This window comes from Balaenoptera borealis (genome assembly GCF_965194805.1).
Source record: "Balaenoptera borealis genome assembly, chromosome: 15".
Taxonomy (NCBI): Eukaryota; Metazoa; Chordata; class Mammalia; order Artiodactyla; family Balaenopteridae; genus Balaenoptera; species Balaenoptera borealis.
Window position 1 is genome coordinate 6,410,408 of NC_138871.1, and position 25,826 is coordinate 6,436,233.

General features: G+C 52.8%; 1 protein-coding gene across 5 annotated transcripts; it reads left to right on the top strand.

Moving 5' to 3' along the window:
- On the top strand, positions 1-25,805 carry CHST10 (carbohydrate sulfotransferase 10). 5 transcript variants are annotated; one of them, XM_082356181.1, is made up of 8 exons: positions 1-278; positions 2,178-2,247; positions 10,612-10,748; positions 11,270-11,401; positions 17,979-18,070; positions 19,641-19,875; positions 22,326-22,431; positions 23,898-25,805. In XM_082356181.1, the coding sequence occupies exons 4-8, from the start codon at positions 11,302-11,304 to the stop codon at positions 24,433-24,435; spliced, it is 1,071 nt and encodes a 356-aa protein (XP_082212307.1). In that variant the 5' UTR covers positions 1-278; positions 2,178-2,247; positions 10,612-10,748; positions 11,270-11,301; the 3' UTR covers positions 24,436-25,805. The 5 variants fall into 5 exon arrangements, with proteins under 5 accessions (XP_082212307.1, XP_082212308.1, XP_082212306.1 ...); XM_082356180.1 differs by having other exon boundaries at positions 2-278; positions 10,573-11,045; XM_082356179.1 differs by having other exon boundaries at positions 2-278; positions 10,612-11,045.
- The last annotated feature ends 21 nt before the right edge of the window (positions 25,806-25,826 follow it).

Sequence of the window (25,826 nt, forward strand, 5' to 3'; positions counted from 1 at the left end):
GACGGGCGCTAGGGGCGCGTGGGGCGGCGGCGGCCTCGCCCCCCGAGAGGGCGTCGCGCGCTCGCTTTCCTTCTTCCGGCGCCGCCGCCGTCGCCGCCGCCACATCCCGGGCCGGGCGGGCGGCGGCGCCGAGGCCTCCGGGCGGGCGGGCCTCCAGCGCTCCCCGGACGCCGGGACCCCGCGCGCCTCGCCCCCAGGCCCGCGAGGCCCGAGCCGAGCTTCGCCCCTGGGGCCGCGGAACGGCCGGAGGACCGCGACAGGCTCCGGCTCCTCGGAGGGTGAGCTCGGGGAAGGGCGGGGGGCGTGGGGGTGAGCGTCACGTACTCCCGGACCCCGACTCCCACAACACCCCGGGTGGACGGGAAAACGGGGGGAAAACCGGCTTCTCTTTGCTAGCGACATCCCAGTGTGTTTTGGCGACTTGAGGGCCTCCCTAGTTCGTGGGGTTAAAGAGGAGAACCTTCATCACGTTAATTATGCAATGAGGCGGCGTCCTTGCTGGGCATGCTGTGATCGTGGCATCATTGATATTCGGTGATCCATAGTTCATTTCTTTCATCCTTGCCTGAGAATTTGCATTTGTAATTGGAGGCGGAAAGAGGAAGAAAATGTTCCACCTGGGTGCAGGGAGCAGGCAGACAGAGGAAGAGAGAGGCCAGGGAAGAAGGACCATGTGCAGCTTCCCTAAGTGCCCAATTAAGCACGTCTCTGGCGGGTGGGAGGGGAAAGGATGGTTGGAAATGCGTGTGTCCTGCCAGGTAGGCTCCCGGGTGCCCTCAGCTCAGATTTGGACAAAAGAGAGGCCTGTCAGAAGTTGGAGGTGGAGGCATAAATTTCTGCACTTCTGGCTGGGAAGATGAACCAGATCTTCCAAAAGCTGCCTTGTTATTTTCCACGTCTGCAAAAGGCAGGAAAGGGCCGGGCGCTGAGTGCAAAGCAGCGCAGTCAGGTTCTGGTTAGCTGAGCGGGAGGACTGTCATAAAGGGGTGTTTTGTCTCAAACACCCCAAGTCTGGGGCCTTGGGCCATAAAGAGTTGGTTATTGGTCAGTTTTCACTGCCAGAGTGAGAAATGTCTCAGGTATTCTTAAAACCAGGCAGCTCCGTTTAGCTCCAGGCTTATTCACTCTTTTCATTGACTGGGTTAAGAGGAAGAGACACGAAGAGGGAAATGGTCTTCTCTCTTTTTTCCCATTATAATTAGGGTAAAGTCCATCTTGGGTCCAAATGGGAATTTCAAGATGGAAAGAAAAAATCTTTCCATCTTTGCTTTTGACCCTCAAGGATAGAGTCTCCAAGAAATACCTAAGAGAAAAATTCTCTCCTTCCCTGGAATGGAAACTGGAGTTCTTGCAAAACTGAACAAAGAAAGGGAAGAATTAGTTACTATCCTGGGCAATTTGCAATTATATTCAGATCATTTTTCAAATACTTGAGGTTATACAGTAGAATAGAAACGGGGGAGAGAGGTGAATGCAGGACCTGAGAGATCCTAGAAGCCAAGAGAGTGTTTTGTCCTGATACAGGTCTGGAAGAATCTGCATCTTAATCTTTCCGTCTTTGTAACATGAAATTGCTTTTCTTTTTAATATTGAGTTCATAAGAGTAAAGGGAAGCATAGCTAGACTGCTCCAAGCATCCCAGACAGCTCGGGCTCTATTGTGTTTTAAATGAGTTGGATGTTTATTTTGCCAGGTAACTCTATTAAATCTGTGATCTCTCTAATTCCATGAGTTTGGCTTGTTTCCAGTTATTCATTCACGATATGACATTTGGCTAGAATTTACCAGGGTGTTAAAGCTTGAAGAAATACAAAACCCAGTGAACATCTTGCATTGAAAGATTTGATATCTTATACAGGAATCCTTTACCCAATATCAAACATATAAAGCAGGTATAATAGGATCTGATTATTTTTGCTCCAAAAAAATTTCATTTTTTCATACTAAGTTACAGGAAGAATCTTTTAAATGGCTAGCCCTTTTGGTACGTTTAGAATATTTATTCATCTGCCAAGCCATCCAAAGATAACCCCCCTCTGTAAGAGACCTGGCGTGCGAAATATACTTGAAAAATCAAAGTGGTTAACTGTTTCCCAAGTATAAAGCAAGTTGTGTTCAGTAAGTTGATCTCATAACCTTTAATGGTGCTTATTTGTTTTTTCAATCGTCCCGTACAGAGACAGGAGGAGCCAGGAACCTCCAAGGCAAAGCAGATACTGCAAGGAAATGTGGACCAGGCCTGAGAAGGTACGGAAAGGAGGTTGTGGACACCTCACTAGTTATCTGAGATCCATGTCACATGGCATTCTCCTTTCTTGCTCATATGGAGATTTCCAGAAGCTTAAACTCATAAATAGGAGTATGTACACGGATTCTTAGAAATGTTTTCTTAACCATGATCATGATAGGAGCACCCGCTTAGGCAGGGGGTTAGGTGAGCTGGGTACCTGCCGAGTGCAGTGCCTGGCTTGCAGCGACCCCCGAAGACGTGTTTGCTGTTCGTCACTATCACTCCTGAGAATCTGTCTTCACCTCCAGTTCATTCCCCAGCTGGCCAGAGTGAGGAGTGGCTTTCCATTCTGGTCACTAAAGGATGAGCAGTCATTCTGAGGTGGTCAATTGTAATGACGACGGCCAAGTAGACAAAGGAAATTTCTGAACTTAGATTGAGAGAAACCCTTACTATGAATTTAAAGCTCACAGTGATTGTAATAAGACTTTATATATTTTATAAAGTCATACGCAGCATTTTATTTTCGTAAGTGGTGATTTAATAGTTTTGTTCATTAGGGAACACATTTTAGTTCAAAATCGAAAGGGCTGGTGGTGGAGGGTCCCCGCTGCTCCAGCCTCAGCTGTCTCTTGTTTCCCTTCTCCCTGCCTGTCCTCCCAGGGTTACCGGGTCCTTGTGCATGACCAGATTCTTTTCGTGAAGTTTCCTTTGGTGTCTGGATAGGTTTTGAATGAATGTTTTAAAAACTGAACGCTGGGCAGGTAATCCTTTCCCCGGGGCACATGGGTGATGGAGGGCGGGGGTCCAGGAGTTTCCAACTCAGTAAAGGGCCCCTGACAAGGCTCTTCATCTGGGCCACTCCCCCGCCGTCCTGTTCACTCTGCGCGGGAGATGCTAGCCTCCTTGCTGCTTTGGGGATTCTGGGACCAAGCTCTTTGCCAGGTGCCGCGTGATGAGTCCCCTCCCTCTGTTTGAGCATCTTCTCAACATCGTCTCCTCCGAGGTGCCCCTGCCTCCCTTACCCTCCTGTGTTATTAACCGTGTCACTTAGCGCCTGCCTGGTGTGATCCTAGGCGTTAATGGCTCTATCTGTATATGGCCTGTCTGCCTCTATTAGAAGCAAGCACCATGAGAGCAGGGCGGGTAGGTTGCTGTATCCCCGGAGCCAGGAACAGCTCCTGGCTCAGGATAAGCCCTTGGTAAATATGGCTGAATGGATGAATGACATTTGGGGAAAAGCTGTTTTTTGGTTTTTTAAATCTCCTCTCCTTTCTCTGTCTAGTTGTCTGTCCCTCTGTCTCCTTCACATTCAAGGAGTTGAATGGAGGTTAACTCCTCGGTTACCATTACCGATGTCTGCAGGGCCCCTCGTTTTGTTTACTTGTGGATGCCTTTTTAATTCCCTTTCCTCAGTCTCATTTCCTCTCGTCCACCCACATAAGAAATCACTGGAAAGGTCATCCTTTTCTTTCTTTGTGTTTCTGTAGAACGTGTATTTTTGGTTTCAGTGCCTGCGTTTTTAATCTACGTAAACGGCACTGTGTCATATATCTCATTCTATTTTTGCTGTATTTCCTTTGCACCACGGTTGTGAGATTTATCTGTGTGGTTGTGTGCACACTAGACCACGTCTAGGCCAATTGCTTTTAAAAAATTTTTAACTCTGTTTGAAACAGTTAAATGGGCTTATTTCCCACAGGAGGCGTGAATGTGCACAGTAAAAGGAGAACTAGGAGAAAAACAAGTGGAACTAGGCAGGTGGGAGTCAAACTCTTCTGCACAAATTCAGAAGGATTGTGCTCTTGGGTAACAACTCGAACACGGGCAGCTGAGCAAAACGGATGCTTTCAAAAAGCATCTTTTTGAAAGCGCAAGGGAGGCCGAATTTGCACCAAAAGTTGGTAATAGTACCAGAGTCACTGTTAGTCATTACAAACATGTCAAATGTCTGCTGTCTTCCTTACAGTTTAGAGAGGGAGAAGCAGCTTAGGATTTCTTGCATGGTTAGTGGTCTTCCTGCATACCTGACCCTGCTTTCCCCATATGTCCATCAGTTCTTTAACCACCGCTTCTGCCTTGTGGGTTTTCAAAGAGCCAACCTTCTGGCTTAGTTTCAGAGCCTGACGTCTTGACAGGTGCAAATCCCACGTAACGATCAGGAGTAGGGAAGCTCTGCAAACCGCCAGGGTGCACGCTCAGGTTCACCCCTGTTAGCTGCAAGAGGGACGCTGGGAGTTGTCTTGGCTCCTTGAACAAAGGAGAGTTAATTACAGAAAATGTCAGGCTCTTTAAAGGCTGTTTGTCACCTGGCTGCAGGGAGAGCAGTGGCCCTTCCAGAGCCGAGGAGGGAGGACCGAGGTGTCAGGCCCCAGACTCTCTGCAGACGGAAACAGTGCGCCTCAAGGCTGTCGCCCGTGGACGGGAGGCAGACCCGTGGGGAATGTGCTCAAGGAAGCACTGCAGATGGCAGATGGCGGGCAGGCCGGGAGGCGCTGGGGCTACAGGAATTCGGAATGACTTTCTTTTTGATGAAAAAAAAAAAAATGGGGGAAATTTTCCTGAGTTTTCCAACGTCTGCCCAAAATTCTACAGGGGCTGGTTACCTATAGATGGGAGGGCTGGAAAGGAGAGTAAATGGGAACAGTGATGGAGGTCTTTATTCTAATCAGGCCTCTTGAAGCTGTTTATTCAGAGCACATGTAATTCAGATCCTCAGTAGACAGTCTCAGTTGACAGACACCCTTTTGCTACGGGTTTTCCTTCTCATACTGTAAAGAGGTGGTGGGAAGACAGCTGTTACGCTAAAAGGCCTAGAATCTGCATTTTACCGAGTTCCCCAGGGGGCAGCGGGGGCAGTAAAAGCTGAGGAGGCCTGGGGGCTGGACCAGCAGCTCAGCCTGGCCGCTCACTGGCATCCTGAGCAGAGCTTTTCAAACTCGCCCAGATTCAGCCTCACACGTTTGCCTAGATCCTCCTCCACAGGTTTGCATTGTCTCTGCTCAGGTGTTCTTGGGGCCCAGGGTGTTGCTGTAGTTTTCAGAAGCTCCCCAGGTGGTTCTGATACACAGCCAGGACTGGGAGCCACTGCCCTAAACCTAAGGTCGGACCCCTTAGCCGATGATCGCAGAGCAGAAACCCTGCCTGGCCAAGTGGACACACCCCTCCGTAGGATTCGTCAGAGCCTAGCCCGTCAGGTACTGTGGCTCTTACTGGTTCATTGGCTGGTTTTCAGAGACCTAGAGGGTGATGTGATGGGGAGCATTTAGCCCCTCTGCTTGGGCCCGGTCGGAACACCACCTGCGGCCCGTGGAAGTGACCCTGGGGCTGGGGCGTGGCTGAGCGGATCGCTGTGCTTGACACCTCTGACTCTGCTGCCAGAGAAGTAGTTTCAAGATGTAAGTCAGATCACCGTACCCCATCCCCGCTCGCCCCCAAGGCGACCGCTCCCCAGGGCCCAGCCTTGTCTGACCACGTCTGCCAGGGCTCCTCCCTGGCCGAGCTCGGGAAGCTTGTCCCTGCGCCTGGGCCCCCGTTTGTGGTGCTCTGCAGCCCGGTGCCTGGGTCCCCGCCCCTCTCCCCGTAGGTCTCTGTGCTGCCCCTGCCCTCCCTCTGCCAGGTCGTGGCCCTTGTGCTTTCCTCTCACGGCACCGCGTCCTCTGCCTCATCTCACGTCTTAGGTAGAGTATTTGGTGGCTGTGGGTCCCCCCGGTAGCCTGCCAGCTCCACAGGACAAGGAGCGTGTGCGTGTGCATGTTGGGGGGTGGGTTGGGACTCAGTGCTGTGTCCCTGCGCCTGTTTTGTAGGATGAATGAGGACACCTTTTCGTGATGAGCTTGGTAGATGATCGTTTCTCGGTTATTGTGTCCTTCGAAATATATGCAGGTGCACGTCTCCTCGTGTGTGTGTGTGTGTGTGTGTGTGTGTGTCGGATGTCGTAAGTGTAGAGATAGTGGCCCTGAGGGGTGGGGCTTGTGGAGGGGGCCCGGGCTTCAGTCTCACTGGTTCTGGTCAGCATGGGACTTGGAGAGCAAGTCCTGGTTCGTCTAACTTTTTAACCAGCTTTTACCTTGACAGCTTCTTCACTTGAGTCTGTGTATGATTTGTGAATTTTCTCATTATAGACCACGAGAAAAAATTAAGCGCTTAAAAACGGTCCATCTCTCCACCCGGCCGTACCACCGCATGTGCCCCCCTGAAAAGCATAATAAATAATGCAGTGTTTCCTCGCAGCCCGGGGGAAACTCGCCTCCCCTCTCCCCAGTCTGCCCTGCCTTCATCTGGGCTGGGACGACCAGCCTCCCAAACCCCTGCTGCTTCTGTGAGAGGAGCCGTATTTGATGTAGTGAAAGTGTCATCACCCAGATGGAGGGTATCTGGGGAGGGAGGGGAGCAGGGCCAGGCAGGGGCTCCAGCTCATTTGTAACCCTTTATTTCCTTTAAAGACTCAAGTACGTACAGCAGAACTATTAGAACTGAGCATCTGAAAACAAGTATTTGTTATATTATTCTATGTTTTAAATATTAAATCATTTTAAAAACTGAATTAAAAACTAACTAGTGAAGACAGAGATGTATTTCCTAAACACTCAGATACATATTGCCTGTCCATTCACCACATTCTTTCCTGGCTGGAAAAGTATTTACCATCCTTTGCCCCATTTTACAAAGTGGTAAGGAAACTGCTGTTGGTGGTAGTCAGGTAGGAAAAAAATTAAACAGCAGAAATAAAAACACCTGGGTCCGCATACGTAGGTGGTATTTTCTGTATTTTATTGGTTTTTATTATAAAATGGATATATGCTTATTACAATAATGTTTTTAAAATACAGAATTGTACGAAGTAAAAAATGACTCCACTCATCCTCTCAAGATTTTATTCTGTGCATCACACATATGTATGTGTTTGCGCGTATATATAGTCACATACATTCACAGGTATATATATATAATCCTTTTTAACTAATAGGATCATACATTCGACTCTGCAACTTGCCCTTTTTTGTTTACTGATGTATCTTGATACTTTGGAGCTATGTAATTGGCTTACCGCCTTTCAGCATTGTTTTATCTAAAATTTAGAAAAAAATTTTTTTGGACTGCAGCATTATTTCTTTATCCCCTGGTCAGTAGATTGTAGACATAGAACAGTAGTTGTATGTCTATTCAAATGCATGTGAGCGCATGACTTATAAAATACAATTTTATTTTCAAGTAATAGTGAGGTCCTAGTAGCTTTGGGTTGTTTTCTAGTCTCAGTTAACGCATGTTAAATATATAAGCACTCACGTGGAGACTGGAGAAATACTTTGAGGTTGAACGGGGGCCTCATACTTTAGGGAGTTTGGACCCTGGGGTGGAGAGTTGGGCCAGGTGTCTTCTAAAGCACCTGCCAGCTCTCCTAAGTCTTCCCGGTAGTTTCTTGGTTGATGTCGTCATCCAGCAATAGCGAAGGTCACCTTGCGGTGCGCTGGGCCCTGTGCTGGCCGGGGTGCTCCAGCACGAGCTCACATGCCACCAGGGGAAGCAGAAGATTCAGGCTGTGGTGGGTGCCGGGAAGGAAGTGAAACTAGGTGAGGACGGAGGGCAAATCAGGGTGGCCAGCAGGGAGGGTTGAGCCTGCATGTGCCGTGCAGCGGGGGGAGCAGGCCCTGCCTGGCCTTTACAGGGGCCCAGTGGTTGGTTGGTTGGTTGGTTGGTTGGTTGGTTTGGCTGCACCGCACGGCTTGCGGGATCTTAGTTCCTCGACCAGGGATTGAACCCGGACCCCGGCAGTGAAAGCACCGAGTCCTAACCATTGGACCGCCAGGGAATTCCCTCCGGGGCCCAGTGGCTGGGAGAGCGCTCCACCCACTCCCCACCCCCTGCTACCCGAGCGCAGGCCCCCGCAGTGACCACCACAGGCTGTGTGGCCTGGGCGGGGACCGCAGCGGGGCACCGGGGTCATGGGCAGGCCTGAGTCTGGTCTGCACTCTAAGCGCTGGCCGTATACTCTGCTTCCCAAGAGCTTTTGGCAGGGGCTGGGGTTTACGCACGCGGAGCTTTCCCGATCTGCAGCCCCATCACAATCCCCACGTGTCCTGGGCACCCTCCCTGCGCGGCCCAGGCGGGCCGTGAAGAGGGTGAGAGGCGGGTGGGTGCCTTGCAGACGCCCCCCCTCTCCTGACCCCGATGCCGTGGCCGGGCTTGGAAGGGGAGAGGGCTCTCTGGATGTTTTAGTGCAGTAGGAGTTTAGCAGAAGTCACTTTAGAAGTGGAACGTTTTGGAAATAAAATTGCCGTCTGGAAGAAGAAGCGGGCTGATACATTGTACGTTGCAGCCGAGGTGCTTTGGCAGCCTCTGTCTCACAGGGGCCTCCCAACACACTGGTGGGTATGCAGGCAGCTGTTCTGTCCTAATCTAGTAGGGGGCCCAGAGAGCTCTTCTGTGATTAACCCCCAGACACCAACACGGAGAAGAAGGGACCAAATCCTGCCCCTGCCTCATCCCTGCTGCCGGGTGAAAGTAGCTGTTGCTTCTGACTTTAAATGAAAACCCAGGGTTAGGAAGGCAGGCGGAGCTTCACGACAGCGCAGGTCTCACTTTCCAAGCAGCCCAGAGGTAGAAATCCTGCCCCTAAGCCACCTGGCTTCCCGGAGGGCAGATGGTGGGAGCCGCATTTTCATGTCAGGCTGTTTATTCTTTGTCTTCCTACCTTTATCTGGAGGTGAACCAGCTCGGTGGGTGGACTCAAATTAGATCCCTTTAGAAGACTAGCTCGCATTGGAAAGATCGGATCCTTAAATCACAGAACCTCCCAAGCGCAGTGCCGAGTGCTGGCCTGATGCCTGGGTGGCGCCCAGGGGCGGGAAGCCCAGAGGTCGGCTGGTTGAGCCAGGAGGGAAAGCTGAGTGCCAGTGCCCAGGGCTCTGCCCTGCAGGGTAAGGTGTCTGTGTGAGGGGGGCAGCCCCCAGTGACTCCCCTGTGTCTGTGCTCACTCTGCCACAGCACAGTGTGAATCACCAGCCCCGGGCCACGCAGCACCAGGGCCTCTTCCTTAGCCTCAATCTTCCCGAGAACTGGTGCACAGACACAGATGCCTCTGGGCACGCTGTGTACCACCCACCTGGTGCTTGTCCGCTTTCTCTTTACCCGCTCCCCAGCCCACACTGGTCCCTCCCCCTGTTAGAAAAGGCCTGAAGCCGGGCTTCCTCGGTGACCGGTGGGGATGGACCCCACCAAGTGTCCCCATCTCGGAGAACCCAGCTCAGCGGACTCAGCCCTGAGGGGCCCTGTGCCCTCTGGGCCGTCTGTGCCTCCCTTGTCTCTAGAAGAGAAAAGCTATTAGCCTGGGCTGAGGGTCTGGCCTTTCTTTTCTTCTCTTCTTGGGCAGTTCACACTGTTAGGTGAATTTCTAGGTATGTGTCAGTTAAATAGGAAGGTCACCAATTTCTGTTTATAGAGGGTCTGCTCCAGGCCAGGTGGTCCTTTTGGTGCAGTCTCTCATTTAATCCTCGTGACCATCCTGGAGGGAGGAGGGTCTTGTCTCAGGGACGGAAAGCCACAGCTTAGGGTAAGTGACGCTGAGTCCCAGAGCTAGCGAGCGGTGGGGCACTCCTGGGCTCCGCTTTGTGCCACGTGGCCCCAGACGAGGCGTGGCAGAAGGGGACGGGGAGACTGCAGAGACAGGCCAGCTGCTTCAGGCAGTTAGAGGGGGAGCGGTGTTCCCCTCATTGGGTAGTGTTGCCAGATAAAATGCAGGACACCCAGGTAAACTGGGAATTCAGAGAAACAGCAGATAGCTTTTTAAAGTATAAATGTGTCCCACGCAGTACTGGGGACATAGTTATACTAAGTACTAAAACATGATTTGCTTACCTGGAATTCGAACTTCACGGGGCACCCCGTGTTTTCATGTGTTTAATGTGGCAGCCCTACCAGGGGACCCCGGGAAACATGGTGCACCTGGTGCGCGGAGACCTGAGAATGCAGGTGCAGGTGTGGGCTGGGCCGCGGGGGGAGCTCCCCGTCGCAGGCCGGAGAACCCCTTGCGGGAGGGAATGCAGGTCGCAGTGAGGGCCTCAGAGGCAAGGATCTGGCGTTGAGGCAGGAGGAAGGCCGACGCCGGGGCCCTCGTGAGTCCTGCCCGCCAGGTGCACGCAGGCTGCGAAACTGTCTGCCGTCAGCGCACGTGCAACAGACCAGCTCCCTGCTGCCCGGGGTGCGGGGGGGATGGACGGGCCGGACAGCCGGCGGACACCAACCCAGCCCAGCATGGCCTCTCTCTCCAAGTGGCTTGGTTTGGCTTCAGGAAGCCCCGTGTTAAAGGTGACACGAAGCACTTTTTTGTCTCTCTTGCAAAGAATCGAGTGCGACTTCCGGTTCTTCTGTGTCCCCTGCAGCAGAGTGTAACCGTGTGACCCGCTGAGGACCCAGGTGCCCCACGTCACTCCCGGACAGCGACAGCCTGAGAAACGCCCACCCCCGAGGTTCCGCGCAGGCTCTGGCCGGCAAGTGGGCGGAGCCGGGACGCTCCGGGGTTCGTTTCTCGGGTTTCACAGATTCTCTACAGCTCAGTGGGTGTGGCCGCAGCTTGTCAGCGAGTCAGGATTTTAAACCCAGCCTGCTTGGAATCGCCTCAGGATGGCGTCTGCCATCTGAGGATTACCCAAAGGTCCGGCCCGCGGCAGGCCCCCTCCTGCCCCGGCTTCCAGGCCCTGGCAGGTGCCAGATGCCAGGGACACAGTAGCCTGGGCCAGAAAGAGTCAACAGGCACCTCTGCAGAAGTGAAGTCTTATCACGTGTTCCAAGACCAAATAGAAATGGCTCCTTTCCGGTAAAGTGTTTTAAATTTTATTTAATTATCAACTTGATAAGTTGCTATTAATTAAAAATATGATGTTAAGTTAAATAATAAGTCAAAACATCCTCGGTATCAATAGAAAAATTTTCAGAAATATTTGTATTGAGGCTATTAACTGAAACTGCCCATTCTTTTATTACCTTCTATTTAATTGATTTATTTGTAAGCAGCAGGGCCATTTTGCTTGTGTTTTCCAGGAAGAATCACTGAATGGCTGACATTTGACAACATGCACCACCAGTGGCTTCTGTTGGCCACATGCTTTTGGGTGATTTTCATGTTCATGGTGGCCAGCAAGTTCATCACGCTGACCTTTAAGGACCCTGATGGTAGGTACACCTCCTCATGGAGTGGATTTTGGCGAATTCAGACCTTTCTGTGGTACTGTTCCTGGGTACCTGCTCGGATGAGTGGTGACGCAGAATCAAGTGACTCTGACCCAGAAGGGACTTGGAGGTCATGGCGTCCAAATCCTTGATGTTGCAGAGGTTCGGGAGAGGAGGTGGATGGGGATGAAGGGGTCTTTCCCCTCGCAGTCTGTGGGTTTGGGGACCAGCCCTGCTTGGTGTCGTTGAGAGATGCTGCCTGTGTGCCCGGTGATGCTGCCTGCTGGTGGCCACGTGTTTGAGGGTCACCTTCAGCGCCCCGGAAGGAAGGTGGTCTAAATATACGTGTGTTGGGTTGTCCTCAAGGATTTTTTTTAACTCCCCTTGACCTGATGTAGGCGTTCAGATGAGGACATATTAAGAGCACGCAACCCAGCCTCAGAAGAGCTGCGTCTAGTTCGTGCCCTTGCCCTTTGCTCACCAGGGCCTTAGTATTTTTTCTGTGGAACGGGCGTGCTCCCTGCTCTGACAGCTCCAAGCCCGACCTGGGCACCGTGAGGCCCTGTGAGTGACCTGTGAGGTGCTGGGCACGAGTGAGGAGCTGCGGGGACGGTCATCTTGAACCCTGAGGCCACTCCTTCAGGGGCAGCATGAGGCAAGGCGCACGGGAGATGCTGAAAAGGCTCGTGAGTGGCCTTAGTGTGGCCTGGCACCGCCATCCTGATAGGGAGGAAGCGCAGAGCATCTTTATCCTGCACGAGGCTTGGCATGTCCACCTGCAGGCGGTGGCCCTAGAGGAAGGGAAGTAGAAAAGGATCACACCAGTCGTTTTGCTGATTTACGCCCGGGGACTGCACAGCCCGTGCCATTTGTGTGGCCAGCGGGCTCCGGGCCCTGCTCGTCCTGGAGAGCCCCCGGGGGTGTCCTCGGCTGTGCTGAGGCTGCCCAGTGCCCCACACCCCCTGCTTCCATCCTCCCCGTAGAGGGGCAAGGTTGGAAGGCAGATCTGCAGGCAGAAGAGGGAGGCGCTAAAATCAGCCCCCAGGGTGGTTCTCAGCGCCGCAGTTTCAGGTCAGTAACGTTATCGGGGCCCAGCTGGCTGTCACCTCAATCCTACCCTCATCTTCCAGGAGCCCAAGAGGCTTTCACAGCCCGGGGAGGGTGGAGTCACAGCTGCAGGCATCTGGGGTGGCCAAGAGCATCACGGGGTGTCACGGCTAATCACGGTCACACGGGGGACCAGGGCCGCTGTCAGGACAGCACAGGCCAAGTCTGGGAAGGTTGTTGGAATTTGAGCTGAGGATCTCAGCCCAGCCGTTTGCTGCTGGGCTGCTCCCCACAACAGCTAATGTCACCGATAGTGGAGACCCCTTGTCAAGAGTCAGAGCAGTGGTTCTTGTCCCCAGGGCACTTTATAATCCCGTGGGGACTGTGTATACCTTCTGCTGCCCAGGCCCAGCAGAGACCAGGGGGCAGAATCTCTAGGCGGGGGGCCCAGGTGAGGACCACCAATGGGAACATGGCTGGGAAACTGCACAAGAAACAAAGCTGCAGAGAACATGAAATGGTGTCACTAAGTCTACACATTTCACTCGTGATTCCTTTAATGTCACCTCCTGGTAAGGGAGGCACTTGAAAGGCGAGCCATGAGGTTGAATTGTTTGTGGTTTATTTTATTGAAAAATGAGGAGTATATGTAATATATTTTATATTCCACACAAAATAATTAAATAAGACGTGTGCCTCTGAGTTTGTATATGATCTGGCAGTAGGGCCTCTGAAGAGCACCTCGCGTCTCAGGGGCATCTGATAAATGAGGTGTCGCTGCTGTGATGGGGCAGGTTTTATGCTGAGTGTTTGCAGAAAAGTGTAGAAGCTTGAGAAGGTTCGGGGAAGGGGAGCAGAAAGTGAATGGGTGGCAGGTGACCCTACAGAGAAGGATGAGAGGCCTTAGGGTGTTAAAATCTGCAGAGAGGGTCTGCTGCTGCCCTGGGGGCTCTCACCAGGGTCTCACCAGTGGCTCCAGCCCCATGAGGCGCGTGGTGGTCCTCGTGCCCTTGGGCGTCCCGCGTAGTTGCTGGGGTCCGTGCGTGGGAGCGCGGTGGCGGGGGGGTCCGTGCGTGGGAGCGCGGTGGCGGGCCGCTCCTGGAGGGAACGTGAGAGCCAGAGCTCACCGGCCAGCTCCCCTTTCCCCCTCGGGCAGCACGGAGGAGCCGGTCTTCAGTGGGGATGCAGTCAGCCCTGCGTCATGCTGTGGACTGAGAGTGAGGACCGTACCCCTAACCCCTAACCCCTGACCCCTAACCCCTAACCCCAAACCCTAACCCTAACTCTTTGTTGTTGGGCTCAAACATAACCCAGCCTTTCTCGACCACACAGCTCTTACCTAATTGTCCCCAAGTCCCTGGCTGCGATCATGAAGGTGGGTGTCTGCTGGCTGGGTTCGGGTGCAGGAAGCGAGCTCACATGTATGGCGTCTTGCTGGTCTGGGTGACTGAGCAGGGAGCGGCCCCCCCAGAAGTTCAGGCCTCAGTCCCCTGGAGCACTGTGGCTCAGGCTTCGGCTCCCCTCTGTCTTGAGAGGCAGCTCACCCCCGCAGTGGATCTCGGGCTCCTGCAGGAAACCGAGGGAGGTTGGTCAATGTGTGGCCATGAGAGATTTCCTCATGTGTTGGAATCTATTTTACTCGCGTTCAGTGCTTTTGCTTTGGAATCAGAAGCCCACTGTGAACTGCCATCACAAGGAAGTAACTAGCACACAGTGGTGTCCCGTGCGGGGAAGTTCCATCCCTGTAAGCGGGCGGCACATCCATGGCCTCAGTGTTCAGGGAGCTGGGTGCCCACAGTGTCCACGGGCAGCTCCTTCCAGCGCTGTCCCCTGGGAAGTGGGCTCTGTTCCAGCAGCCAGTTCTCACCTACCTGTTCTTAGTGAGTTCCCTACCACCCAGTGGGTAGGAAGAGCACATTTGTCTTGAGCTGCTGTTTAAAGCCGTGTGTGCGTGCGTGTGTGTGTGTGTGTGTGTGTGTGTGTGTGAGAGAGAGAGAGAGAGAGTGATGGTCTCTCTTCGGCTCAGCAGTGAAGCCACAGTGAATCCTTCTTTAACAGATTTCAGTGTCGTTTTGAACTAGACTTTGTCATAGGGAAATAAATCCCATTCAGTGGTGGGAATTTGATGGCATGGTGTGTTGAGACTTGAACTCAGAATTGACATCCATGTGAATCTGGTGTGTATGCATAGACACTGATTTTCTTCCTAATCTTGTGCCTCAGCTCAGCTGCCAGCTGCTTAAGGTCAAAACCTGTGACGCGATGTCTGCACGCCCCCTGCCCAGCGTGTGATGCAGCGGTGACCCTGGGCAGCTGGACACACAGGTCAGGGAGCTGAGGGGATGCGAGCCTGTCTAGAAAAACAAGGCAGTACTGCACGTGGCAAATTTAAAGACATTTTGTAAAACAAATACAATGATGTCTATAAGGAAAGCAGCTCATATGTTATGAAGACAGCTGATGGTACCTACTGAGCAGAATCCTTGGGCCTGAAGCTGGCGTCTCGCCCCTGGGGGTCAGGGTGGGGTAGGGATCTGCTCTTTGATCACAGTGGTGACAGCGGCACCCGCTGAAAATACATGGTTGTCAGCAAAGCAGTGGAAAAGCAAAACCAAACCTAAGGTGTGCTGTCAGTTTTATTTGAATCTAGTTGAATTGGGTTCGAGGGGAGTTGGGGAGCAAATACCAGGATGTTCAAGGTAAAAAAAAAAAAAAAGAAAAAGTTAAAACTTGGCGGACGAATGGCCGGCACGTGTGGCTGGAAGGTGAGCTGCCCCACAGCTCCCAGAGCCCGTTCTGGATGCTTCCGAGTGTGTGGAATCAGCGCTTTTCAGAAATTCACTGTTAAGTCAGTTGTTTAGAATTCAGGCTGCGTTGTCCATCTAAAATGTCAGTAAGGAAGCTTAGGTTTCTGGGAACCCGTGCGGCCTGTGGAAGTGCTGCGCATCGCCGTGCTGGTCAGGGACGTTGGCACCTGAGGTGACCAGACAGGAGTGGGAGGTGCCATTTCCTGGAGCACGTTGGCGCTCGAAGGTGAGGCGGAGGAGGAAGTTGGACGCTGGCCTCTTGGCCCTCGGGGTGCGTTCCGGAGCCTTGGGGCCAAGGGCACTGCTGCCCCGTCTGTCTTCACACGGTGCATGGTGCCTCCCGTCCTCACGGCAGGTGCAGAGCAGCTCCTGTGCGCACCTGTGGTTAGGGCTGCATTTCAACTCAAACACAGGAAAAAGGAAAAAAGATTTCCGTGGGATTCACAGAGGTGTGCGGCCGAGATTTCTACTGGAGTCGGAGAGCTCAGAGGCATGAGAGATGGGTTATTATTATTATTATTATTATTATTATTTTAATTAATTAATTTTTTTGGCTGTGTTGGGTCTTCGTTTTTCTGTGCGAGGGCTTTCTCTAGTTGCGGCAAGCGGGGGCCACTCTTCATCGCCGTGCGCGGGCCTCTCACTGTCGCGGCCTCTCTCGTTGCGGAGCACAGGCTCCAGACGCGCAGGCTCAGTAGTTGTGGCTCACGGGCCTAGTTGCTCCGCGGCATGTGGGATCTTCCCAGACCAGGGCTCGAACCCGTGTCCCCTGCGTTAGCAGGCAGATTCTCAACCACTGCGCCACCAGGGAAGCCAGTTATTATTATTGACGGGGCTCTGGGAGGATGGGTTTCTCCCCTCTGCACTGGGAGGACGTCAGGGTGGGGCTCGTTCGTGGCGGGGCTGGCTGGGGAGCGCGGGTGTTTAACAGCCAGACTGAAGGCGGGCAGGTGGCAGTGGAGCCTGCGAAGTGTAGGTAGTAATGACCCCAGAGGAGTTGGTTTTGATGTTTCTAACAAAGTGAAATGTGCCTCTGCTTGTGCTTTTTTATGCTGATTTCTATGCTTTGCTTTGATAACTACTTTTTTATTCAAATTATGTTTCTAGGCTGTGCAAAATTTTGAGAGCAGTGTTTCTTTGATTGTAGAGATCTGACAGTTATCTTCAAATTCTGCCCGAAGGTTTTCCCCCAAATCAGTTTGTTGTAAATGATTACTCTGGTCTAGCGTTTTGTAAGACTCCTCTAGTCTAATTTCAGTTCCCATAAATTTCAAAAATAATGTGTAAGCACTAACTTGACTGCTGACTTGGTTTTTTTTCCCTAATTAAACTTTTAATTTTGAGATCGTTGTAGAGTCACGTGCAGTTGTACATAAGAGAGTCCAATGTACCCTTTACTCTTTTGCCCCAGTGTAACACGTTGCAAAACCACAGTGCAGAGTCACAAGAAGGGTATTGACAAGGATGCAGCCACGATGCACAACATCTCCATCACCACCAGGATCCCTGCAGTTGCCCTTCTGTAGCCACGCCCACCTCCCTCTCCCCATCCCCCATCCCCCACCCCTGCCCCCTCCCCCCTTGACAACCACTAATCTGTTCTCCTCTCCATCATTTTGTCCTTTCAAGAATGTTATATATGGTATATGACCTTTGGGGATAGGCCTTTTAAATTCAACATGGTCACCTGGAGATGCATCCAATTTATTGTGTGTATCAATAGTTTGTTCCTTTTTAGTGCTGAGCAGTATTCCACGGTACAGATGTACCAGTGTTTGATTAACCATTCATCTGTTGAAGGATAGCGGAGTTGTTTCAGTTTGGGGCTATCATAAATAAAACTGATGTGAACATTCGTGTATAGGTTTTTGTGACATAATTTTTCATTTCTCTGGGGTAAATGCCCAGGAATGCAATTGCTGGGTCATATTGTAGTTGAATGCTTAATTTTTGAAGAAACTGCTTCTTCTAGAGTTTCTGAGAGCTGCTGTACCATTTTATATTCCCACCAACCATGTATTAGTGATTCCTTTTTCTGCATCCTCACTAGCATTTGGAGTTTTCACTGTTTTTTGTTTTAGGCCTTTTGATAGGTGTGCAGTGGTATCTCACTGTGGTCTTAATTTGCATTTGCCTGATGACTAATGATGTTGAACATCTTCTCATATGTTCCTTTTCCACCTCTAGATCCTCTTTGGTGAAATGTCTGTTCCTATTTCGCTCATTTTCTAATGGGATTGTTTACATTTTTTTTTTTTTACTGTTGAGATTTAAGAGCTCTTTACATATTCTAGATATGCCAGTCCTTGGTCAGACGTGTGGTTTGCAGATAGTTTCTCCCAATCTGTAGCTTGTCTTTCCATCCTCGTCATAGGGTCTTTGCCGAGCAAAGGTTTTAAATTTTGATGAGATTCAGTTTATCAGTTTTTCCAAAGATTTACTCCTATGCTCTTTAAGACGTTTTATAGTTTTTTGTTTCACATTTACGTGCTAATCTCGAATAAAGGGTGAGGTTTAGGGAAAGGCTCCTTCTTTGTCTGGGGGCATCCAGTTGCTCGGATACCATTTGTTGAAAAGATGCTCCCCCACCGCATTGCTTTTGCGCCTTGTCAGCTATCACTTGGGTGTGTTTGTGCGGGTCTCTTCCTGGGGCCTCTGGGCTGTGGCACTGATCGGAGTGTCTGCCCCTCCACGGGAAGACGTTTTAACCTCTCTATGTCTCCTAGCCTACAGCGCCAAGCAGGAGTTTCTGTTCCTGACCACTGCGCCCGACGCGGGGAGGTCGCTGAGAGAGACGCACTTCCCTGAGGAGCTGAAGGTGGGCACAGCCAGGCCGGGGCGCTGACGCCTCTGCCCATTCTTCCCTGGCGTCTCCCTCTCACCTGCTCACCCCTCCGGCCCCAGCGGGTCCCCCATCACAGGGAACAGCCTCCCCTCCCTCCCTGCCCTCATCAGCTGGTTTCCACTTACTGTCGTGCTCGGCTTTAGAGTCGCTGCTTCTGCACCTTTCCGCGTGTTTTTAGTGTCTGGCCGGGAGAGTCACGGTCGGTGGGCCTTGCGCATCGTGGGTGCTCTGTAGCGTTGACTGTGTTGAGTTCCCGCCCAGCCGAGAATGAGCTTTGTGATGGGTGGATTGGGGATGTTGGGCGAGTCGGGAGGAAACCGGGGGAAAAGATCTCTGCCCCCGAGTCCTGGGAATCCTGGAACTTGAGAGTTACGGGGCAGTGAGTCCAGCCTCCGGGCGGTGTGGATGAGAGCACTGAGGGTAGGAAAAAGGCTGATCATCCAGGGTCACGGGGCAGTTAGCAGCAGAGCCCAGGGCCGCTGACCTTCACCCCGTGCTCACCTTCCTTGACACTCTGACTCCAATTTCTCCCCAGGCTCCTTTTGCACGTAAATTCCTAATCGTTCCCCAGCCAAGGTGAGGGGCGCACTCCTGAGACCCCCTCCTCCCCCCGCTGACCCCTGTGCCGGGTCTGGATGGAAGGTTCAGGTTGCCCTCGTGCAGGAAGAAATGAGGTGAGGAGAGCCAGCTCTAAAGATGTTTATCAGCCCAGAATTAAACTCAGAGAAGGGACAGTCCTGCCCGTGAGCTGCACGTAAGGTCAACAGAAAGAATCCAGCAAAGTCTAGAGAGCACACACCTGGGTTTCTGACATCACAGCCTTCCCCCCACAGTGCACGTGGATCTTCTCACCTGGTCTCGTGACTCCTTAGAGCAGAACCAGTGCTGATGGGCTCCCTCACCGGCTCACAGCAGCTAAACCACTGGTACCACTGACCTGACTGCCAGACAGAGGCCCTCTCCGCACCTGCAGCCGCATGTCAGAGAAACATCATTGTGTGCTCAGCCCTGAGGAAGTGGAATCATGGTTCCTGCCTTTCTAAAACCCATACTGAATGACCTAAGCTGTTTTCTTAAATGAATAAACCAGATACACCAATGTACCAGGTTATCTTCAAAACGGCCACCGTCTGTGTAGACAGTGGGTTCTGAGGTACAGTCCACATTCTTACACTCAGGTTACATGGAGGGAGAGCGAGGGGGCAGAAGCTGGCCTTCCCTGAAATCGCTGAATGGAGGATATCCTGCCGTTGCCAGGAAATCGTGGGCCATCGTGCCATCAGCACAGCGGCAGGCAGACAGCCCAGCCGCCCCGCGGTTTGTCCGAGCTGAGGATGAGGAGACAGGGTCAGCCGCCTCTGGCTGCACTGTGGTCCAGCGCATCCACGTAGCCTGAGCCCCGGGCTGCCGCGGTGACTCACGCCCTCCGTCCTGCTGCTTCTGGGGGGACAGCCCCCAGGCTCCGGCCTCCGAGAGTTAATGCCCGGCACGCCCAGTGCTGCCAATGAAGCCCTTGTGCCCGTTTTGTCTCCACTCCCTGCAGCTGACCGGGAAGGTGCTGCCGGGAGGGCGGCTCGTTCACCCCTTGGTCTATACGCAGCGGCTGGAGCTCGTCAGAAACGTGTGCAGGGAGGACACCCTGAGGAACCTCTCACACACCGCCGTCTCCAGGTTTGTCCTCGACCGGATATTCGTCTGTGACAAGCACAAGATCCTCTTCTGCCAGACCCCCAAAGTGGGCAACACCCAGTGGAAGAAAGTGCTGATCGTGCTGAACGGTGCGTGCAGCGCCCGGCGGGGTCCGTCCTCGCGGGACCTCAGGGTCTGCGGGGAGGGTGGCCGGGGCCAGGGCGGGGGAGTGGGGGGGGGGAGGGCGGCCGAGACAGGAGCCCAGGGAGGGCCGGTGACTCACAGACAGCGGGCTGGCGTTTTTCCCGTTCGTGTCCACGTTAGAAGTTGGCGGGGTTCACCCAGGTGCTCCGCACCCACGGTCAGGGCCTCCTGGCTCCCCTGTCTCTGCCTGCCCGGTTGGTCCCGTTGCTTCTCTTCAGTCCCTGCATTGATTCTCACGAGTCACCCACTCTGTCCTGGGAGGTCAGGGCTCCACACTCAGTGGGCCGTCCAGCAGCTGTCCTCACAGCTGCCCTCCTGTGCCGAGAAGGACCCGCACGCAGACACCGGTGGGTCTGGGGGCCTCCCCACCTGCAGTGGTCCCCGTCTTACACAGAGCATCCATATGCGGAGGTTTAATCCGCCTGCTTCAGGAAATCTGGTGTTTACTCGGGAACAAATTAGGTCATTGGAAAGCGCCCTCATGCACCACAGGCTTTGATTCCTCACCACTCTTTTCAGACACTGTGTTTGTTTAAACTCCGATTACCCTGAATTGACCCAAGATAATTATGGGCTCTGTCTTAAATTCAGCTTCGAAAGAAACATAGTTCCAATAGACAGCTGTGTGACTCCTGGATCAGGAATCAGACCTCGGAGCCCCATGGGACATGGCCCTGGGCTCTCCATCCCCCAGCCCCCCAGGCCTGCTGCTGCTCTCAGAGGTGGTGTCAGGGTTGGCTGTCATTTGGCCTCTTCGCTGGTTCGTTGGGGAAGAAAAGGGAGACACCCGCCTCATCTTCTGGTTATAATCAATGCACTTCTTGAGTAATCAGACAGTATGTTGGATTTTTGACATCGGCAAATGAGCTTACAAATCAGATTTAAAACAACAAATGTACAAAAGTCTTACAGATTTGCTATCACTGTATGACGCATCAGACTTTGAAGAAGAAGAACCCGTTGATGAGGGCGGGATAGAAACGGGAGCGGTTCGCCAGGCCGTATGATAGGAAAAGGACAGTCCCGGGGCTGCCTTCAGCTGTCCTTAGATGCACCTGCATGGCGACAGGTACCAGAGCAGGTCCAGGTGCAGATCCACAGAGCTGGCTCTTCTGTTGGCCCCTTGAGAGCAGATGTGCATCTTGCTTGTTTTATAGCCATCCATCCACTGTACTTAGCACAGCGTTCTGGATCGGGGCTTAAATATTCTGTGGAGGCTGTGATCACTGCTTAGATGGCCCAACGGAGATGCTTCCCTGCCAGACTCTGAGTTTAACATGGCAGGGTTAACACAAAGATGCACATGAAGGGTTGCAGCGGCTTGGGTAGCACCCCAGCACAATGATGCTTTATTTCCATTTGTCTAAGTTGAGGAAAGAGTGAAGCACCTGCCCAACCCTCCAACCCTAGGATGGGCCCCCCAGGTTCCACTCTGCAGGCTGGACCAGGAGCTGTGGCTCTCGGTCCTGCCCTACCTTCTCCTCAGACACTCCTTGTCCTCCTGTGAGCCGTGCTTCAAATACATCACATCACTCCCACAGCATCAGCCTGACTTGTCCAGCACCAAACATCTTGGCCACTGCCAGTCTGGGATGCTGTGAGGTTACCTAGGAACCTCTTAGGCTTGGGCAATGTCACGCTAGGAGTGATGGGCCCGAGCCGGGGCTGCGGGCGTGAATCAGCAGTGTGTTGTTGTTTTGGTTTTTTTTAATTAATTTTTATTGGCGTATAGTTGCTTTACAATGTTGTGTTGGTTTCTACTGTAAAGCAAAATGAATTAGCTGTACGTATACATGTATCCCCTCTTTTTTGGATTTCCTTCCCATGTAGGTCACCACAGAGCACTGAGTACAGTTCCCTGTGCTATACAGCAGGTTCTCACTAGTTATCTATTTTATACGTAGTATCAATAGTGTCTGTATGTCAATCCCAATCTCCCAGTTCATCCCACCCACCCCCGCTTTCCCCCTTGGTGTCCATACATTTGATCTCTACCTCTGTGTCTTTATTTCTGCTAGCTGTGGGTTTCATGGTCCCACTTCTCTGGCAGTTTCCCCCAGTTCCAGAGCAGAATCAGTACTGCAGGTTTCGGGCATTCTGCTTGCAGGCACTGATCTTTCTTTTGTGGCAGATTGAACCCGATTTAGGTGCTCGTTGCTGTAGCCGTTGGCTCCCTCCCTCTCCCTCCTCCTAACTCGTCTGTTCCCTCCAGATGGCCTGTGGATCACCAGAAGCTTTCCTTCACTCTCATCCTGCCCGCAGAAGCAGTTGAAATTCAAAGACCTAAACGTGGATACTGGGATGGCCCGTGGGGAACGCGGGCCCGGGCTTCGAGACGGGCATCTGTCTTTAGAGGCAGCATCCCCAACACGCCCTCTCCCTGTTTGCCTCCCAGGAGCCTTTCCTTCCATCGAAGAGATCCCTGAAAGCGTGGTGCACGACCACGAGAAGAACGGCCTCCCACGTCTCTCTTCCTTCAGCGATGCAGAAATTCAGAAGCGGTAGGAGCAGGGGCGGGGGATGCCGGTAAAACCCCCCGGGCTCGGCTCTGTGCTTGGCGTGGTTCCCAGGTGGCGCCAAGGGCTACTGGTTTGTGTTGGTGAGAGGCAGCCGGGCATAGGCCCAGCGTTCAGCGCATTTAAATTCACGTCTTTGTGAGAACTTCTGAATGTCTTCTCCACCCTAACCTTCATGCAGGCCATTAAAATGAAGGTTGCGTAACCGTCTTATAGAAATGAGTGGTCGTTTTTGTTCTGCTCTGATTTTGTTAAGTTTTATGGAGTTCTTACTGAATATGACCTTCATTTCATAAGAAAGGGATTTAGGTTGCAGGGAAACCCCACTTCATTTTTTCATTTTCTCCCAAGGTGTTACGCCTGCCTTCGCGGCAGCTGCCCCCGGGGGGTGGCGGGGTCGGCTGGACCCGGCAGAGGTGGAGAGAGACAGGCCTCACCAACTACAGCGAGGAGGGAGACTGGCATCGGGAAAATTCCTTAGCTGATTGGACAGTTGTCTTGGCAGCTGTGACATGGCCCCATAGATCGAGGTTTAAAAGGAACAGGTACATAATACGCTCGTCAGTGTCAGAGCACCGAATGATCTTTGACCTCCCTTGCTTTTCAGCTACTTGATTTTCATTGCTTCCGGCGTTGGTTACTCACTCTTGCCAACGTGTACAGCCTTAGAAGGCAGGTGTCAAATGCCAGGTCAGAGACCCTCCCGGGGGAGGGCGGTCCTGTCACCCCCGTAAGCAGCGATCCTGCGGGGCTTTGTGAGAGTAGACGCGCTGAGACCTGCAGCGCTGAGAGGGTCTGTGGCCTGGGTGAGCGCACGGAATCACAGCAGTGCCGTCGTCGCTCTGTCACTGTCGGTACAGGCCCTTCACGGGGGTGCCCCTGCGCCGCCACCCCCACACTGGCAGCTCCCCCAGACCCCCTTCCGCCAGCTGGAGCCTGGAGCCTCACTCTGCCTTTCCTCTTCCCCCCCTACTCTGCCCCCCATTTTCCTTCCCCTGGAAATTTTGAATTGAGTTTTTAAAGATGTACCCTTAGAGTCATTCTCAGCCCTCAGCTGTTCCTAACTCAGTCAGGGTTCCTGCCCTTAACGGTTTTCTGCACAGGAACAAAACTTTTAAACATTCTTGAAGTTTCAAACTACTCAAGTGAAACAAAACATGGGTTAAATAGATGTCTTCACAGCAGCCCCGAGGGTGATGAGTACTGTGGTCTTGGACAGTTAAGGTCTCTGAGCCTCCATTTCTTCACCTGTAAAATGGGTTCATAACAGGATCTGCTTCCAAGGGTGGCTGTGCGGATTAAGTAAGAGCCACATGCAGTGCACTTGGCACAGGGCTCAGCCTGGTGGCTGCCACTGCTCCAGCCATCACGCTTCACTCTTCCTCACAACCCACAGCCAGCACCACCAGGAGCATCAGGTTAACTTCTTCATCTTCATTTTTTTCCCTTAGCTTGAAGACATACTTCAAGTTTTTTATCGTAAGAGATCCCTTCGAGAGACTGATTTCTGCATTTAAGGATAAGTTTGTTCACAACCCCCGCTTTGAGCCTTGGTACAGGCACGAGATTGCCCCTGGCATCATCAGGAAGTACAGGAGGAACCGAACGGAGACCAGGGGCATCCAGTTTGAGGACTTCGTGCGCTACCTGGGTGATCCGAACCATAGGTGGCTGGACCTTCAGTTTGGGGACCACATCATCCACTGGGTGACATACGTGGAACTGTGCGCACCCTGCGAGATCAAGTACAGCGTCATCGGTCACCACGAGACCCTGGAGGACGACGCCCCGTACATCTTGAAAGAGGCTGGCATAGACCACCTGGTGTCTTACCCCACCATCCCCCCGGGCATCACCGCGTATAACAGAACCAAAGTCGAGCACTACTTTCTGGGCATCAGCAAACGAGACATCCGGCGCCTCTATGCACGGTTTGAAGGGGACTTTAAACTCTTCGGGTATCAGAAGCCAGATTTTTTGCTAAACTAATGTGTAGGACTGTGAGTTCAAGTATCTTTGTTAGACCAGAGGCTAACCAGGTGGAGATCTGGGCACAGAAATGACACTTTGCTCTGTCACGCTCCCCCTGAACACTCCTCAGTTCCCGTGGACCTGGGTGTGCCTTGGCCAGTGAAGCTGGACCCTGACCGTTATGACCTAGTTTGGACAGAAGGTGCCCGGCGGGCCCTGCCCCCCTCCCCCCCCCAGCCCCAGTGCCATCAGGCCTTTGCTCTCCTCAGAGGGGAAAGAGACTAAACATTTGCAGTCGCACAGACGGGAGGAAAAATCATACAGCCTCGAGTCACCTCCCTCGGTTGTCAGACGCCTGCAGCTCCCCCAGACGGTGGGGCGGTCCTGCCTGTCCCCAGGGGATTGTAGACATAGCACCCAGCGCTTTCAGGAGAGATGGAAGAGCCAGTGGTCTGCACACATCCCAGGGGCCGAGATAGGGTCAAATCTGAGTAATTACACCTCTGGGTTTCATCTTGGCGCCACTATAATCACAGAGGCAGACCCTTCTTTCCATGACTGTTTTGTTCTGAGAAGTTCAGGGATGACTCGAGGGCACTCTCAAGTAGTCCATCTCTTCAGAATACATGCCTGTATGCTGCTGGGCCAGACTTCCAGACCTCTGCCTGCCAAGTGATTATCTCATTCAGCCCAAGAGATCCAATTTTGGAAAGTGAGGGGAGTGTACATTCTTCCCACCTGAGGAAGGGAACATCTCTGGGGACCTTAAAGGGAGCCTGGGAAGAGGCAGAGCTGGCCGGGTGCTGGAGCTCAGGCTGCCCTGGACTTGGGCACGTCCGCCCTGATGACTGTCTGCCTCTTGTCTCTGATGGTCCCGCGTGGATGGGCACGGGGGGGGGGGTGCCCGTGGGCATGGGGGGGGGGGTCTCCACCTGTCTCCCCCAAGGCCAGGCCCTCCTGGGGGCCAAAGGCAAGCACAGGCAACAGGCCAGTATTGCCCAATCAGTGCAGCTTACACATTTCAGTCTCCTTGTGTCTCAGCAAAATGCGCACCACTGGACCCATTTCTGATGATGCCGTCATCCTGGACTGTAAGTTGGATAATCAAGTTCACCAGCAATAAAATCCTGGGCCGAGGCAGCCCCAGTAACGCACCTTCCAGGCGCTGAGGAGCAGCCCACGGCTACCATTTCAGATGCCGTCCGACAGCGAGGCCCCTCGAGATACGGGAGAGCTTCCCCGCGAAAAGCCCCAAGCGCTCAGGCTGCACTGCGCCCAGGAGCCCGGCTTTTCCTCGGGCAGCCTCCGCCGTCCCTCTCTCAGCGTGGCTTCCTGAGTCTGTAAATGTGAAAGTAACATGAAATTAAAAAAAAAAAAAAAAAACAAAACACGTGCCAACCTGACGTGGG

Bases quoted from the DNA above. Each gene is read 5' to 3' on its own strand.
- CHST10 (XM_082356181.1), top strand. From the start codon at position 11,302: ATGCACCACCAGTGGCTTCTGTTGGCCACATGCTTTTGGGTGATTTTC. The intron at 19,876-22,325 runs GTGCGTGCAGCG...TTTGCCTCCCAG, and splicing joins AGTGCTGATCGTGCTGAACG to GAGCCTTTCCTTCCATCGAA. The intron at 22,432-23,897 runs GTAGGAGCAGGG...TTTTTCCCTTAG, and splicing joins GATGCAGAAATTCAGAAGCG to CTTGAAGACATACTTCAAGT.